Source organism: Rattus norvegicus, chromosome 13, assembly GCF_021556685.1.
Source record: "Rattus norvegicus strain SHRSP/BbbUtx chromosome 13, alternate assembly SHRSP_T2T, whole genome shotgun sequence".
NCBI classification, from domain to species: domain Eukaryota; kingdom Metazoa; phylum Chordata; class Mammalia; order Rodentia; family Muridae; genus Rattus; species Rattus norvegicus.
In genome coordinates, this window is record NC_141546.1 from 67,675,001 (window position 1) to 67,690,545 (window position 15,545).

General features: G+C 45.4%; 1 protein-coding gene and 1 pseudogene across 1 annotated transcript in view; one reads left to right on the forward strand and one right to left on the reverse strand.

Annotated features, from left to right (window-relative positions):
- Rps2-ps37 (ribosomal protein S2, pseudogene 37) lies at positions 2,411-3,320 on the reverse strand (annotated as a pseudogene).
- Nmnat2 (nicotinamide nucleotide adenylyltransferase 2) overlaps positions 8,262-15,545 on the forward strand; it is a 178,106-nt gene continuing 170,822 nt past the window's right edge. Inside the window, 1 exon segment of the mRNA NM_001048042.1 lies at positions 8,262-8,476. Coding sequence (NP_001041507.1) covers positions 8,392-8,476 — 85 coding nt within the window. The 5' untranslated portion in view covers positions 8,262-8,391.

The following is a 15,545-nucleotide window of genomic DNA, read 5'->3' on the forward strand; positions in this document are numbered from 1 at the left end:
GAGAGGTAGAAACAGAGTCTCGAGATTAGGTAAACTCTAGCTAGGTGTGGGAGCAGACCTCAGGGCTGCAGAAGCAGGAGGACTGCTCTACACATAAGGAGGTTCAGGTTAATCTGGGCTACAGAGTTGTAAAATCTCTCTCTCTCTCTCTCTCTCTCTCTCTCTCTCTCTCTCACACACACACACACACACACACACACACACACACACACACACACACACACTATTTGAGCCTTGTGCCTCCTTAGTGTAGAAATACCCTTTAGATTGCCCAGTCTCATAGAGCAAAATTCCCTCTTCAGTTTAAAGTTTGAGTTTCTGCTCCTTCCTTCTGAAATTGTTCCACATAATACAAGGAGACACAAATCGGGACGTGTGCAGTCACTAAGTTTGTTCTGCCTCGTTCCGGCCATAGGAAGAGTATAAATTCTGATGACCGAGACTAGTAGATTGAGTGACGCGATTTTCTTACTACTCCATTTCCTTGACAGTCGATTTTGTGACTATGACAAGTTACCGCTGTGGCTCAGTGGCCTCGGCAGTGTTAGAGTAGACATGGAGTCATTGGGTGAAGTTATAGGTTAGGTCTGACTTAATGACATCACAAGTATTGATTTAGTGAGAAAAGTACTTTGTGTTTTAAGTTTCCTGCCCTTTATTTACTACTCCCTTGAGTCTGTGATTTGCATTTTGGTAACTTAAAGGCAGGAGGCGGGGATATTCTCAGATGACATTTCACGGAATAATTTTACTCCTTAATCAATTATACATCTTTCCAAGTCTCTTGGAACTGACTCCTTTAGCTCCATTTCTGCTCTTGAAAAAAATAGAAATATCAGAATTTTCAGCCTCCTGGGGAAGTGATGTTTGTATTATCCCAGATATCTGAGAAAGACAGGAGGGAAAAGGCTGGCAATTACCTCAGTTTGATGAAGAAATGTATTAGTAGCAGACAGTGAGTGTTACATAGAATCCCCCCCCCCCAATATTGCTGTGCTTAAAACTGATGACCAGGTTTTAAATTTAGAAACATAGTTCATTTGTGAAATGGGATTTGAACCATAAGAAATATGACAAGCCTGAGTGAGCTCTGAGTGGAGTTTGGAGCAGAAGAATCTTGCTGTGGGAACATTTTATCATGTGGATGAAATAATGGGGGGAGACCATGACAACAACTCTGTTAGCCTTCGCCATGCAGAGAAGTCTTATAAAGGAAAGGGTGCAACTCCAGAAACCCTAAAACGTCATGGCCTTTTCCGAACCCTATTTCCCTTTCTACCAGAAAACCATACAAGGAACCATACACTGTATAACCTGATCCCAGGAACTGAGCGAACCCCATTTTGGGTAAACCATTTTGTTCTCATTGCAAGAGATGATCCCTAGTCTCGTTTTGGCAGTCAGCTTCATAAACATGGAATTATCTGTTATGAAAATGACTGGAGAGATGGCACATGCTGCTCTCTCAGAGGAGCAGAACGCAGTTCCTGGCTCCTAGGTCAGGCGGCTTATGACAGCCTGAACTCCAGCTCCAGGGGTATCTGATACCTTTTGGCTCCCATGGGCACCAACACTCACACGCACAAACAGGCACACATATATAACTAAGAATAAAATAAACCTTAAAAATAACTTTAAAAAGAAAATAGATAGTAATTTTCGATGGATAAATAGGGAGATAAACGAGTGCGTGCGAGCTGACTTTACCCATGCATATTTCATAACAAACTTAATAGACATAGAATCCTGCCCAGCAGAGTTGGGGTTTGCAGTAGGAGAGTGCTGGGAGGATAGGCTTCCTGGAGTCATTTCGAGGCTCACCGGGTTGGAATGGACGGCAAGGGGCAGGCAATGGGAGAGAGTGACTGACTGACTCCTTTTCAGCCTAAAGCAATTCTCAGCTGCCAGAAAGTTGAAATATTAGAGCAAATTATACGGCCTAAGTTAAAATAAGCGCCCTAGGAATAGGGCCCTATAAATATTAAGATACATTCATTATGTAAGAAGCAGCATCCCTAATTCTATATTTTCCCCGTTTCTGAATCTTAATAACCACTGTTGAAATCACCATTCTCGTTAATGTCTTCAGCTATTTACTTCTGCTGGTTGAGACACAAATTATTGGCACATCCTCAAAGCCATTGCCTTCTGATTGTTTCTTCCAGGAGCACCCTTTATAGCTATCAATAGAAAAAAAAACACTTAAAAACCATAGGTGTTTTATATGTAAGAATTTTGCATTCTGGCGTAGCACTGGCACTATGCCTCAAGCCAAACCAGATCAACAAGCAAAAAAAAAAAAAAAAAAAAAAATCTACTCTTCATTCACGTTTCTGACTTACGTCGCAATTCACAGAGCATTAAGTGTAGCATCTGTCTTATGGCTAATAGTGTGAAATTATTTTTTAAAAACAGACTTAAGTCATTCATTTTTCTTGTATTAAAAGCCCTTATGTGGTAGCCACAGCTAGAGCCTGGGTCCTCTGAACAGAAACTCTGGTGATGGTTACAAGATGGTGAGTGAATTCCTGGTAGGGAGACTTGGTGAACACAGTCTCTTTCCAGAGGTCAGCGGTTAGATAGCTGTAGGTCTTGGAGATGGCATCAAAGCTGGCCTTGGCAAAGTTGCCCAGAGTGGCAGTGCAGCCTCTGGCTGAATTATAGCAGTCATCTATAACAGACATCAGCAGTAGCTTCTTGGGCACAGAAGCAGAGACAATGCCAGTGCCTCTGGGGGAAGGGATGAGATACACCAGCATGGAGCCACAGCGGCCTGTCACCTTTCATGGAACAGTGTGGGGCTTGCCAATCTTGTTCTCCCAGTAGACTCTTCGCACCGGGACGGGACGATAGAAAGCTTGGCCAGGATGATGGCCCCCTCAGATGGCAGTGGCTACCTCCTTGGAGCTTTACGCCTTGCGACCATTGAAGTCCCCAATAGCGACGAAAGCCTTGACCCTGGTCCGCTGGCCAGCCCGAGTCTGCTTCTGCCCGGGCGGATCGTCAGAACCTCATCCTGTAGGGATGCACCCAGGAAAAAGTCAATAATCTCAGACTCTTTAATGCTCAAGGAGAACAGGTAGGTTTCCTCCAAGGACTTGATCTTCATATCCTTAACCAGGCAGCCCATCATCGTGGTGATGAAGATCCATTCCTTGTCTTCAGTTTTAACTCCACGAGCCCCGTGGCCTTGATCACTGCCATGGTGAAACGGAGGAATCCCCAGTGGAAGCCCGCGTGGCTCCTAACCCTGGCGGACCGGAAGTCATCCCCTCCCGCTGCACCACTGTACCGGTATCATCCGCCATTTGGTGTTTTCCTGACAAAGCATGTGAAATTATTTTTAATGTGTTTATCTGGCAGGATCTAGGCAATCATACTACGTGTTATAGTAGTTATTTCAACAACCTAGAAATAGGTACTGTTCCACTTGAGAAAATAAAGGGTCAGCAATGAAGGGTTTACCCAAAGCCATATAATTAGCAAGTGGCTGAGACAGCCAACCACATCCTACCCTCTGTTTTCCTTTTCCTTGTTTTCTAGGCAGAGTTTCATAACATCCCAAGCCGGCCTAAGCTCTGCACCCAGTACGTGTGTCACACCCAGTTCACGTCACGCTCGGAGCAAGCCCAGCATTCATGCGCCCAGCGTGGGAACTCTACCAACTGAGTTACGTCCCCAGCCTCAGCGTCTTCACATTCTATCTCACAGACCTTATTAGGTATATATGAATACGCGCAGGAATATGAAGAGAGAAAGAGACTATTACAGAGCCAGTAAGATGACTCAGTAAACAAGGTGTCTACCAGAAGCCTGGTGCACTGAGTTCCACCCCCAAAACCCACATGATAGATGGAGAGAACTCATCCCACAAGCTGTCTTTTGGCTTTTACATGCATACCTTGCCCCTCCCCAATACATAAATGTAAACTGTTAATTATTTATAAAAGGAACTTTAAATTGAAAAGAGACACTATTAGGTTCCCACTCTAAGTTTAGAATCTAAACTGTTACTTAAGGCCTGGCCTACAAGACTGCAAATGTATTTATTAAGCTGTACTACAAACTTGCCTTCTGGGGACCTAGAGAGTTGGCTCAGCAGTTTAAAGCATTGGATGCTCTTGCAGGGGACCTGGGTTCGATTCCCAGCATCCACACAGTGGCTCCCAATAGACTGTAACACCTAGTCCAGGACATCTAATACCTTCTTGTGATCCCCACAGGGACCAGGTACACATATGATGAACAGACATTCATGCAAGGCAAAACATTCATACAATAGAAGCAAATGACGAGATTTTAAAAAAGGCGGGGGGCAGAGTGACACATATCTTTAGTACCAGTGGTCTGGAAGCAAAGGTAGACAGATCTCTGTGAGTTCAAGTCCAGCCTGGTCTACAGAGTGCGTTCTAGGACAGCCAGGACTACACCCTGAGATTGTCTCGATAAAAATTAAAACAAAAAACAAAACAAAACAAGACAAAACAACAACAACAAAACGCTTCCCCTGAGCCTCTGCTAAACATACCTGACAGTCAGTTTCCGCTCAGTGTTCTGCCTTCATCACCGATGATCAGCACATCTCTGTGTCTTGGTAGATAGCATTATCGTTACTTTTTAAATGTGGCCGAGGACCAATAGATGGCTCAGCCATACAAGCCTGGGAACTTGAATTTGATACTTGAACCCACATAAAGGTAGAAGGAGGTAACACATTTTAACCACACACCATGGCCCGGAAGCAGCTGCCGCCGCCGCCTTCGCCGTCTCTGCCGCTGTCGTCACCATCATACAACGTAATGAAATGAAGCTGGGAGCTGGATACAGCAGCTCATGCCTGTAATCCTAGCACTTGGCAACTGGAGGCAGTAGAATCAGGAGATCAAGACCATCCTCAGATCCAGGATGGTTCAAGGCAAGCTTAACGAGACCCTATCCCCCGCTCTCCTCCCCCAAAACAATAAGAAAAAAAGAAAGAAAAGAGGGAAACAAACAAAAGTTGAGCTAAACCAAATGTCCAAATGTGATTGCTCTGGCACAGAAACAAACCAAAAGGAGACGCGGTGCTGGATACAGTGCAGAGACTTTGATCAAAATGACGAGTGGGAGCAGCTGGCTTGGAACGTACCAACTGTCCAGACTCAGATCATTCATTTCTCTGTGCCTCTATGTGCAATTCCCTAAAATGGGATGCTCGGAGAGACTTATACAATGTGAAGTAAGTTAAACAATGCAGTCCCTGGGTTTCTGAATGCACAATGAATGTAGCCACTGTTATTAATTTGTTGTGCCCTGGGCTGACTCTGAGGGCCTCCTGTCTGTTCTCTGTATCTGCTTCTCCCTAGGTGACCTCTTTCGATCCCATGGCTTTAAAAATAATCTATACTAGCGACTCCAAAATGTATGCCTCCTGCCAAACGGATCTCTGCAAACGTGAACCAATTCATGTCACTTTTCTCTTCAAAATCACTGCCAGGGCTTCCCATCTCTTTTGCCGAAACAACCGGAGCCCCACCAAGCCTGTGAGGCTCTTCGTGCCCTGTCCTACTTTGCGGACCATTCTTCCAACTCTTTCCACATCCCTTGTTTTTCAGCCACGCCGCAACTGTATGTTGAACGCCCCTAAAGGTCTTGCTCCTTGGACCCTTTCTACTTCCCATTCTGCCTTGTGTGCCCATCCCCAAAGGTTCAGGCAACGTGAACCTTTGTGTGACTGAAGTTCCTGCTCAAACATTATCTCAGCAAAGGGCCTACCTGCCCCTGACCCCCGGGAAAGAGGACTAATTCCTTTTCTGTTTCCTTCCTTGCTTTACGTTTCTATATTATCCGATTACTAATGCATCTATTCATTTTCTGTAATGGTCTGTTGTTTTTGCCAAGAGTGTGAACTGAATTAAAGCAGCAACCTCATCTTGTTCACAACCCCTAAGTCAGTGCTTGGTATATAGCAGGCATTCAATAAATATTTATTGCTTAATTATAATTATGTTAATTGCCCAGCTTCTAACATCTCTTGCTCTTTCTACCCTGCTCCTTTGCATCTTGTGTTAGAGAAGACACAAACTTCCGCATGAATTACACTAGTTCTTAAGACTCTTATGAAACTTTGGGGTCAGTGTGTTGGTGTATCAGGTAAAGCAGATGCCTCCGAGGCTGATGACCCGAGTTCTATCCCGGGGACCCACGCTTAGAGAGGAGAGGAATGACTGCTGCAGGTTGTCCTCTGAGCTCTATGATAGTGCTGTAATATTGTGTGTGTGTGTGTGTGTGTGTGTATGTGTGTATGTGTGTGTGTGTATGTGTGTGTATGTGTATGTATGTGTGTGTGCTTGTGTGTGTATGTGAGTATATGTGTGTATTGTATGTGTGTGTATGTGTATGTATGTGTATGTATGTGTGCTTGTGTGTGTATGTGAGTGTATGTGTGTGTATGTTTATGTGTGTATGTGTGTGTATGTTTATGTGTGTATGTGTGCATGTGTGTGTATGTGTGTATGTGTGTGTGTATGTATGTGTATACACTTGCACACACACAAAATAATAAGCTAGAAAATTTCTCCATAGTAGGAGTCTATTTACTATTCAGCAGAAATTAAGACATATTCTCACCTGCCACAAACTCCCAGCTAAGAAATAACAAGCAGTGCTAGTGTGGTGGCTGAACAGGCAAAGGCACTCGCCACCAAGGCCAATGGCCTGGGTTCAACCCCTGGAATGCACAATGCAGAAGAAAAGAACAGACCCTTGCAAGGAACTGTTAATGACTCGAAGCCCAAGGAAGCTTCCGAGCCACCGAGATACTGGTTCTGTAATGCATCCAGACAGAGCAGTTGACCAGTCTTAAAACTTTTCCTTCCCCCTACTCATTTCTCTGAACCTTAAGCCCATTCATTTACTTAACTCAAATTTTAAGGCACTTTTTCTGAACATCTCTGTATCCCACCCATCTGTAAAGACTAAAAGCTATAAAATCTATGGTTTCTATCCTTCTGCTGCCTCATCTCCTCCCTGCTGTCTCTCTAAACCCATAAGTCCAGGACAGGACCACTTGTCTAAGGCTGCCGGCTTTCTCTTGCATTCTCATCTTCCCCTTCGGCTCTTTTCTTCCCAACAGTCAGGGATCTCATTAAAACGTCAATTACAGGGACTGGAGATGTGGCTCAGTGGTTAAGAGCACTGACTACTCTTCCAGAGGTCCTGAGTTCTACAGTGGGTTTATATATATAATAAATAATAAATCATTTAAAAAAGTCAATTACAGGGTGCTCTCTGTTTAAAGATTTCTATGGCTTCCTTTTGTTATTCCACTGTAAGTTAGTGACTCATAAAACGTCTGGCCTATTATCCTGGTCCAATGGGATGACCTGTCACATACTTCTCTACTGCTGTTTGCCCACCCGACCGGGACTTCTGGTTATATTGGCCTCCTTTCATGTTCTCAAGCACAGGAAGCCCCAACTCTGTCCCCAGGTCTCTGTACTAACAACTCCTAGTCTATATGGGCCAGCTTTAAATGCCGTTTAAGCCAGAGAGGCTTTCTCAGACTCTGTTCTGTCAGAGAGTGAGTTAATTCTGTTATCATTCGGGGTCCATAACAGCATCCAATAGAGAGTGCGCATTCAGAAATAAGCATAGAGTGACGACTGTCTCAACTTAGACAGCTGATGTAGGAATTTCCTAATACCTAGCCTTACCATTTTCCCCATTCCCCATATCCGCTCAAACCCATAATTCAAAGGACCAACATTAACAGAAGGGCTTTCTTAGTAACCACAGGTCAAGATTTGGATTTCAGTCAATAGTTTAGAATCACTAAATAAGGGAGGAAAACAAAACGTCCGAAATGAACACTGTTGAAAAGAAAAACTATCACTTGTCATTCAAAATAGTAAAACCCACGAGAAAGAAAATTCATAAAATCAAACATCTTTGAAGTCGGATAGGTTAGAGGATATAGACAGGGAGAGGAAAAGTGAGACAGGAAAACGAAATAGATAGAGTGGAGACAAAGCCAGCAACCAAGCTGTAAGGACGCAAGGTTCCGGGTTAGGGTACCACTTCTTGCCTTGTAGATAAACTAAGATGTGGTGAGGTGGGATGGGGAGGGTAGAAATGATAGGGTCAGGCACCAGAACCAGTGACGCAAAAGAAGCTAGAGAGGAAGTAGAACGGAGCGGAGCCAAGGGAAGAGCAATACAAAAGCAGCCTCGGATCTAGCCGGAGTGGCAAGCGTTAAAGGGAGGCGGGGAGTGACGCGGTTTGCGTCTAGAGCGGCTCCTTGGAGTCCACAGCATCCACCGCCGGAGCCTCGCCTTCCTTTCTCCGTCTGCAGACATATCGAGACACAAAAAGAGGAAACCCCTGGATCCGTGCGAGGGACCTATTCCCAATATGACCGAGACCACAAAGACCCACGTTATCCTGCTGGCCTGCGGCAGCTTCAATCCCATCACTAAAGGGCACATTCAGATGTTCGGTGAGTCCTCCCGCCCACCCCGGAGGCTGCTTCCGCTGCTCTACTCTCTCGTCAATACCAGGGTTTTCCAGGGCGATTTGGCAGGAAGGCGTGCGCCCCTCCGGAGGGGTGCGCCCGCTGATCTGGCTGGTGCCAGGTCAGCCCCAGCTATCCCCGCTAGTGAGAGCCGATGCAAACTGCGTTTTTTTTCCAGGCGTCTCTAGCTTGGGGCCAGATCGCCTCGCCGAGGGCCAGGGATGGGGGAGGTGCGGGGCTGGGGGTGAGTGTCCTCTGGGGTGGGGTGGGGGCTCCAGGTTAGAGCCCTGGAGTGCGGTGGTTTGAGTACTTGGCGGGCAAGGGTGGGGATAGGGGCAGAGACTGGGGTGCGAAGAACGGAGGAGAGGATCTAGAGATAACGTGCTGTTTGTTTAGGATGGGCAGAAAGCTCGAAGGAGTTAAATGAGCCTCGGAGACACAAACACTCGCACACGACACACCAGTGGCAGGGACTGGGGCTTCAAGGAGACTACTACCGGGCTTGGCTGGCGGTTCCGGGAGGCGCAACGTACAATGTTTGGGGCTGGTAGCCTTGATGGCCCAGAGAGGTGGATGTTGGCTGATGGCGAGGGAGGGGTACCATTGCCCTGCCTAGGTTTGGCTCCGGCTGCCTTGGAAAGGGAGGGGCGGGGCGGCTGCTTCCAGAGGTGGTCCACGAGCCGGCGAGATGGATCCGGGCCCAAGTTGGCCAAGGTTCTGCCCAGGGCGGCGATGACACCGGTCATCCTTGCGGTTGTGAGTGTGAGGATGGTTGTTTGGATGTGCGCGAGAGCTCATGTGTAGGGTAGGGACGCGTCTTCCTGAGTTTGCTTTTTGAGGTTTGGGACGTACAGCGAGAGGGGGAAAGCCCTGGAATCTGGGTGCGTGCATAAGGTCCAACAGAGAGGCAGGAGAAAGATGATTGTCCAGGCAGGTTGGAAATTTCTTGCCACCAGTGCGGAAGCCACGCGGCTCGGAGGCGGCTGCTGTAGGACCCAAAGGCACAGGGTGTGTGCGCGTTTAGACCCCTGAAAGAGGGACGCAGGGTCACTTTAAGGGAAGAAATTGAGAAGTTAGAAGTTGGGGGGTGATTCTTTTTCCTGGGACTCAAGGAAAGGAGTAGGGGAGAGCCAGGGCTCTGGGGATGGCAGAAGGACAGGGTGAGAGTCCCTGACCCGGCCCTGCGGTGAGGCGCTCTCCACAGGCGGCGGTGCTGAAACGCAGCGCGCTGCTACTGGCTGCGGGCACACGTGTTTGCCCAGTTCTGGAGGACTGCCAGAGCTTTCCTAGGCTGTTTAATGAAAGCCACAGCATATCCGTGAAGACCACCCCAAATGCTCAAGCTAAAAATACTCTCCTCTAAACCTAAAGGATGAATCTGCACTGGGCCTGACGGCTAAAACTCAGGACGTTATAAAACTACCCCGAATGCGGGGCAGGTTCAGGAGCCACCTTACAGAATGGGGAGAGGACGCCTAAGGGGTAGCCGTCCCTTCTGATTTATTCTGTAAGCTTTTAAACGTGTTTATTCAGAAATGATGCCAACTTACCTGTTAAACAGGGTGCTTTGTTCCAGCATCAAGGTAAACCAGCAGCAGGGTAGGCCACCTCCTCAGTCTTCTGAAGTAGCAGCAAACCAGGCATCCACCAGTACTTACCTTCTTGTGAGTCCAGTGTCTCGTCTTCTCCTTTTCGTCCTCGTTGCCCACTTTCCTGCTGGCAGTCTTCTGTTGATATTATTCCTCTTTCCCTCGTCCAGGAATCGAGCTTCCTTGGGAACTCTAGCTTTAGGAATCTTTAGTGGGAGAGTGGGTGCTGCTCCTTTCTTTCTAGGACGAAGGATGTGGGAAATCCCACTTGCTGTAATCTCAGAAGTGGGCCAGAGCAAGGGCATGGTACTGTAGCTGGAGAGCGTGGTAGCGAGATAGAGATAGAGGTGGTTACCGAGGGAATGCTGACCAGCCAGTTCTCCGGGAGCTTTGGGGATAGAATGTGAAAGCAGGCACGGGTTGTAGCAGAAGATTTTGCATTCGGAATAAGTGAAGGGAGACATTTGGCAGTGGCCATTAGTCACTTCCCATTGGTACTGAGGACCAATCAAGAATAGCTGTCAAGAAAGCCCTTTTAAGTGTCCATTAAGGGTAACATAAAGAAACCCAGGGAAAGAGCTGTGATGTGGGTTCACTCAGGGTTGGGGGAACTTACCACCTAATGGAGGCATTTCTAAAGTCCATAAATAAACAGGCGAGAAGCAAGCAAGAGGTGGAAGACAAAGGAGATGTTAAACCATTTATTGTGGACTCTCTCACTGGTGTTTTTGAGCTGCTGCAGTTTGAAAACTATTTTTATGGCATTTATTTCCTTATTATTTGTGTGTGTGTGTGTGTGTGTGTGTGTGTGTGTGTGTGTGTGTGCCAGATGGAGGTCAGGGGACAACTTGTGAGTATTGCTGCACTTCTACTGTGTGTGTACCGGCTACTGAGCTCAGGTTGTCAGCACCTTCGCTTTCAAAGCCATCTTTGCAGCCCTATAAAAATGTGGGGTTTTTGTTTGTTTGTTTTTGTTTTTTTAATTTCATTGTTTTTTTTTTTTGAGACCCTGTCTCAGCTTTATTGCCCTGCATGGCCTAGAACCTACTATGTGGATCTGACCAGCCCTGAACTCACAGAGATCTACCTGTCTCTTCCTTGTGACTTGATTTATTTCATCTTATAGGTCTTGATAATGGATCTCACTCTTAGCCCAAGCTGGTCTCGAAGTCGTGTTAATTCTCCTGCCTCCGCCTTTGCAAATACTGGAACAGGCATGCGCCACTGTACTTGGCTGTATAAATTACTGTAGTATGACAGCTTCTAGCTGAAAGCTTTTTGTGTATGTTTTGAACTTGTCATATTAACAATCTGACAAGACAGACATCACCATCTCTTTTGCGAGCAGGGGACTGGTTTCTAGAGACTGAGCAGGTAACAGAGTGACTTGATTTTGAGGCAGGGGCTCAAATGACCTAGGCTGGCCTCAGCATGACTGTGCTAGCCGAGATGACTGGAACTCCTCACCCTCCTGCTTCTGCCTCCTGAATGCTGGGATTACTCAAGGACACCCAGTCCTGATGGTGCTGAGTTTCACATCGCTGATCCCTCTTACAGATACCGCAGTACTGCACGAGCTAGGAAGAAGTGCTCACTAATTTGGTTGGGTCATCTTATGAGCACTGGTTCCTTTAAATGTATCCTAATTAGAGTGAAATTGACCATCAGCTTACTGGACTCTCGGTGACATGTCTTAAGAGCTCTTTCTCAAAAAAAAAAAAAAAAAAAAAAAAAGAAAGAAAGAAAGTAGATAGCATTGGACAAGCTATCCATGAACTATTTCCTTTTGAAAATGGCTCTATGGTTTGTCTCCCCAAGAATACTTAAGTACTTAACATAATTAGATTACCAAACTTTCTTTAGGGATGTGAAATTTGGTGATACATGATTGTAACAAAGAATTTGAGATTCGGAGGCCGGGGGATCAGGAATTCAAGGCAGCCTTTGCTACATAAGGCCAGCTACATGGGACCATCTCCAAAACAAAACAAAACAACCCCAACCAACCAAGCAAGCAAACAAACCCCAAGACCAACAAAAAATCCCGAAGCTAAAAACAAAAACAAAAACCTGCTCAATTGCCGTAATAGAGCACCTGTAGGTTTTTAAAATCGAGTTGCTTACTAGAGGAAAAAAAAGGCAAAATATAGACGAGACAATCAAAACCAAGATTTAGAACTAAAGAACTCACTTTTGTCTGTTTTAGAGATGCGTTTGTGCATTGTTCCTGTGTGTTCAGGAGCACGTGTGTGAACAGGGGCACATGTGTTAACAGATGTGCATAAAGGCCATTTGACCATTTTGGGTGTCATACTTAGGTGCCATCCACCTCTTTCAGGCGGGGCCTCTCACTGGCCTCTCAGATCCCCAGGGATTTGCTTGTTTCCTCCTTCCCAAAGCTGACATCACACCACACTCGTGTGTCACCAACCTTTTTTTTTTTTTTTTTTTAATGTAGGTTCTCAGGTCCTTGCAAAGAAAGTACTTTTGATTAAGCCATTCCACAAGCCTCGTTCTTTATTTGTATAAATTATACCTAGGACAACTTAAAATATTTTAGACTCGATCTTTCTGTTTCTCTGACAGGGGAGTTGGATTTATTTATCCAATGTGTAGACTACAGAAACATAGGAAAACAGTATTTGTGACCAAGATAATGGACAGTTTCTTAATTCACAACTAAAATGTCCTCAGGGATGAATAAAAAGTTTTTAGCAAAGTAAAAGCATGAACTAATGATGTCACTTCTCATGGGTCGACCTCACTGCATAAGGAGGCAATGTGACACTTGAAGGATTTTTTATGTAAATTCTTAGTTTTCATAACTTTAAAGAAAATTATACTGGAATACCATTTCTAGCATACCGACGAGTAATCTCTATTTAAAAATAAATGCTAACAGATATTTATGTTGATATATTCGATAGTATACCATTGAGTAGTCAAACAGCAAGTTTGAGTACAAAAGAAAAAAATGGCTGATCGATTAGTTTGGGCATAAAAGAAGAACGAGACGGTTTAACCAGAGCAGAAATAATACCCTGCTTTTGATGACTGTAAAATAGATTTTCTAGGGTTTCTATTTCAACGTGTTTCTTTGAGCAGTCTGATCATTTGAAATGAGCAGAGTCTGATTCTGTTCTCTGTGGGTGCAGATGGAATGGAGCCCCTGTTGTTACGGCCGAAATGAATTTGAGGGCCAATGATAACTACCAGAAAGTAAGAAAGCATTTAAGAGGCTAACCTTGTCAACATAGAGAATTCCAGGTCAGCAAGAGCTACACAAGACCTTATCCTGGGGGATGGAGGACATTTAATGTGTTGAAATACTTGCATTATTAAATGGTCACTAAACACAATATAGTACTCCATACTATGGATTTGCTTGCTCTCCTATGAGACAAAACAGATTTGGGATAAGGGGAAGGCAGAAGAGGGGGAGTTTGAGTCAAGTTCTCACTAGGTAGCACAGACCGCTCTACAACTTGATACATGGCCCAGGCTAGTCTTGAACTCACCATCCTTCTGCCTTTTTTTGAGTGCTGGGATTAATGGCTGTGTTCCACCACATCTGGCTGAACTAGAACATAGTATAACCCACTTTAAAATGGCAAAGCGGAAGACTCTATGTTCAGGGCTCACTTCTTTTTTGGTTCTTTTTTTTTCCGGAGCTGGGGACCGAACCCAGGGCCTTGCGCTTCCTAGGCAAGCGCTCTACCACTGAGCTAAATCCCCCAACCCCACAGGGCTCACTTCTACAGTTGATTACACGGTAAAGGGCAAGTACAGGTGTGTCACCTGAACAAGGTGTATATGTGAAAATCCGGAAGGAACCAGTTTTCAGATGTCCACACTTGAATCCACAGTACCTTCTCATACTCATGCTTGTGACTGCAAGAATGATATTGAGAACCACTGGTGCCGCTGAAAGAGGGAGCCATCGACACAGCTGGCAACAGGGGCGAGGAGAATCTTACAGCTAGCTCTTCCCTAACGCAGGCCAGCAACAAAACATACCAATGGAGGTATCTTCTGCTCATAGCAGGAAAAGGGCCTTGTTTTTCCAATTTTTCTGCACACTCAGAACGTTTCTGCCACCTCCCCCGGCATTCTCTTCCCTCCCCACTCTACTTTGACTAATACCTTTATTTAGAGTCTCATTTCAGCAGTACTTTCTCAAGAGAACCCCCTGCTGACTCCTAAATAAGTCTGGCTTCCCTGACATTTGCTTTCGTACCACCTGACGCTGTCTCTCTGACATCGCTCCCATTTCATCTCAAACTCTACACTATAATTGAATTTCTATACGGAGAGAAGGCGTGTGTGATTCCCTAAAACCTAGCACAGAGTAGGTGTTCCACCACAATTGCTGGAATAAACAGGAAATGAAGGACAGGATAAAGTCTGTGCCAGACAGACGGACTGAACACGCTCATGGACTGAGACAATGAAACAGGGTCATCAGGTATCAGAATCAAGAAAAGTTCATGATGCCTCAAGAGAAAGGGTACAGGGAGGAGAGTGCCAGAGGAGTGGGTGAGGTCTAGTCGGTTGCAAAAGCTTGTGACTCCTCTTAAAGAATCCAGACTTTATCCCAATGGCAGTGAAGGGACACTGTGCTGTTTTTAATCCACAATACCCAATACCAAAAAGCAAAAAGACGTATCTTTTTAAATTAATACTTAATTGGATTTTAAGAGTTTATTATTTTTATTTATAGGTATATGTGTATGCCTCAGAGGCCAGAAGAAGGCACAGGTTACCCTAGACTTCAAGGTTCAGGTGATGGTGAGCTGTCTGACATGGGAACCAAACCTAGGTCTTCTGGGAGAGCAGCAAGCATTCTGAACCCCCGAGCTGCCTCTCTAACCCTTGTAGTTGAATGTGGAGCACAGGTGGCTAGAGAAGGGAAGAATGGGGTGACTTCTTAGGCACCCATTTCAGCGACACAGAGTCAAGAGTACACGGGCATGTGGCCTGGCTGGCACTGTTTGGGAAGGACACAGTGTATCCGAAAGTCACTGAGGGAGTAAACAGAAGTTCCTGTTTGCTGGTTTGTATGTGCCTCTCCAGGGCAGACAGTAGAAAACACCAGAGGAGAAGCAGGTTTTAGCTGGCGGACAAAGTGAATATGAGTGGATTTTACTTTGAAACTACAAAATTCACATACAAAGCACTGGAACAGGAGAAGTAGATAAGTTCAAAGTCTCTCGGTAGCCTGGTATAGCTGATTGTTATATGGAAAGCTCCCAGGAGATGTCCTTCAAAGTGCCTCACACACGAACACTACTGAGGTTCATCAGCATTAAGGAAATTAAGAAGATCAAAGGGGTTTTTTCTTTTTTAGTATGAAATTGGAAGATAACCAAGATCTTAAATTGATTTTTTTTTTTAACGTGAAGGCTGTGAAATGGGAGCAGCTGATATATAGGTCACAAACTTCTCAAAAAACGTGCCCATCCCCA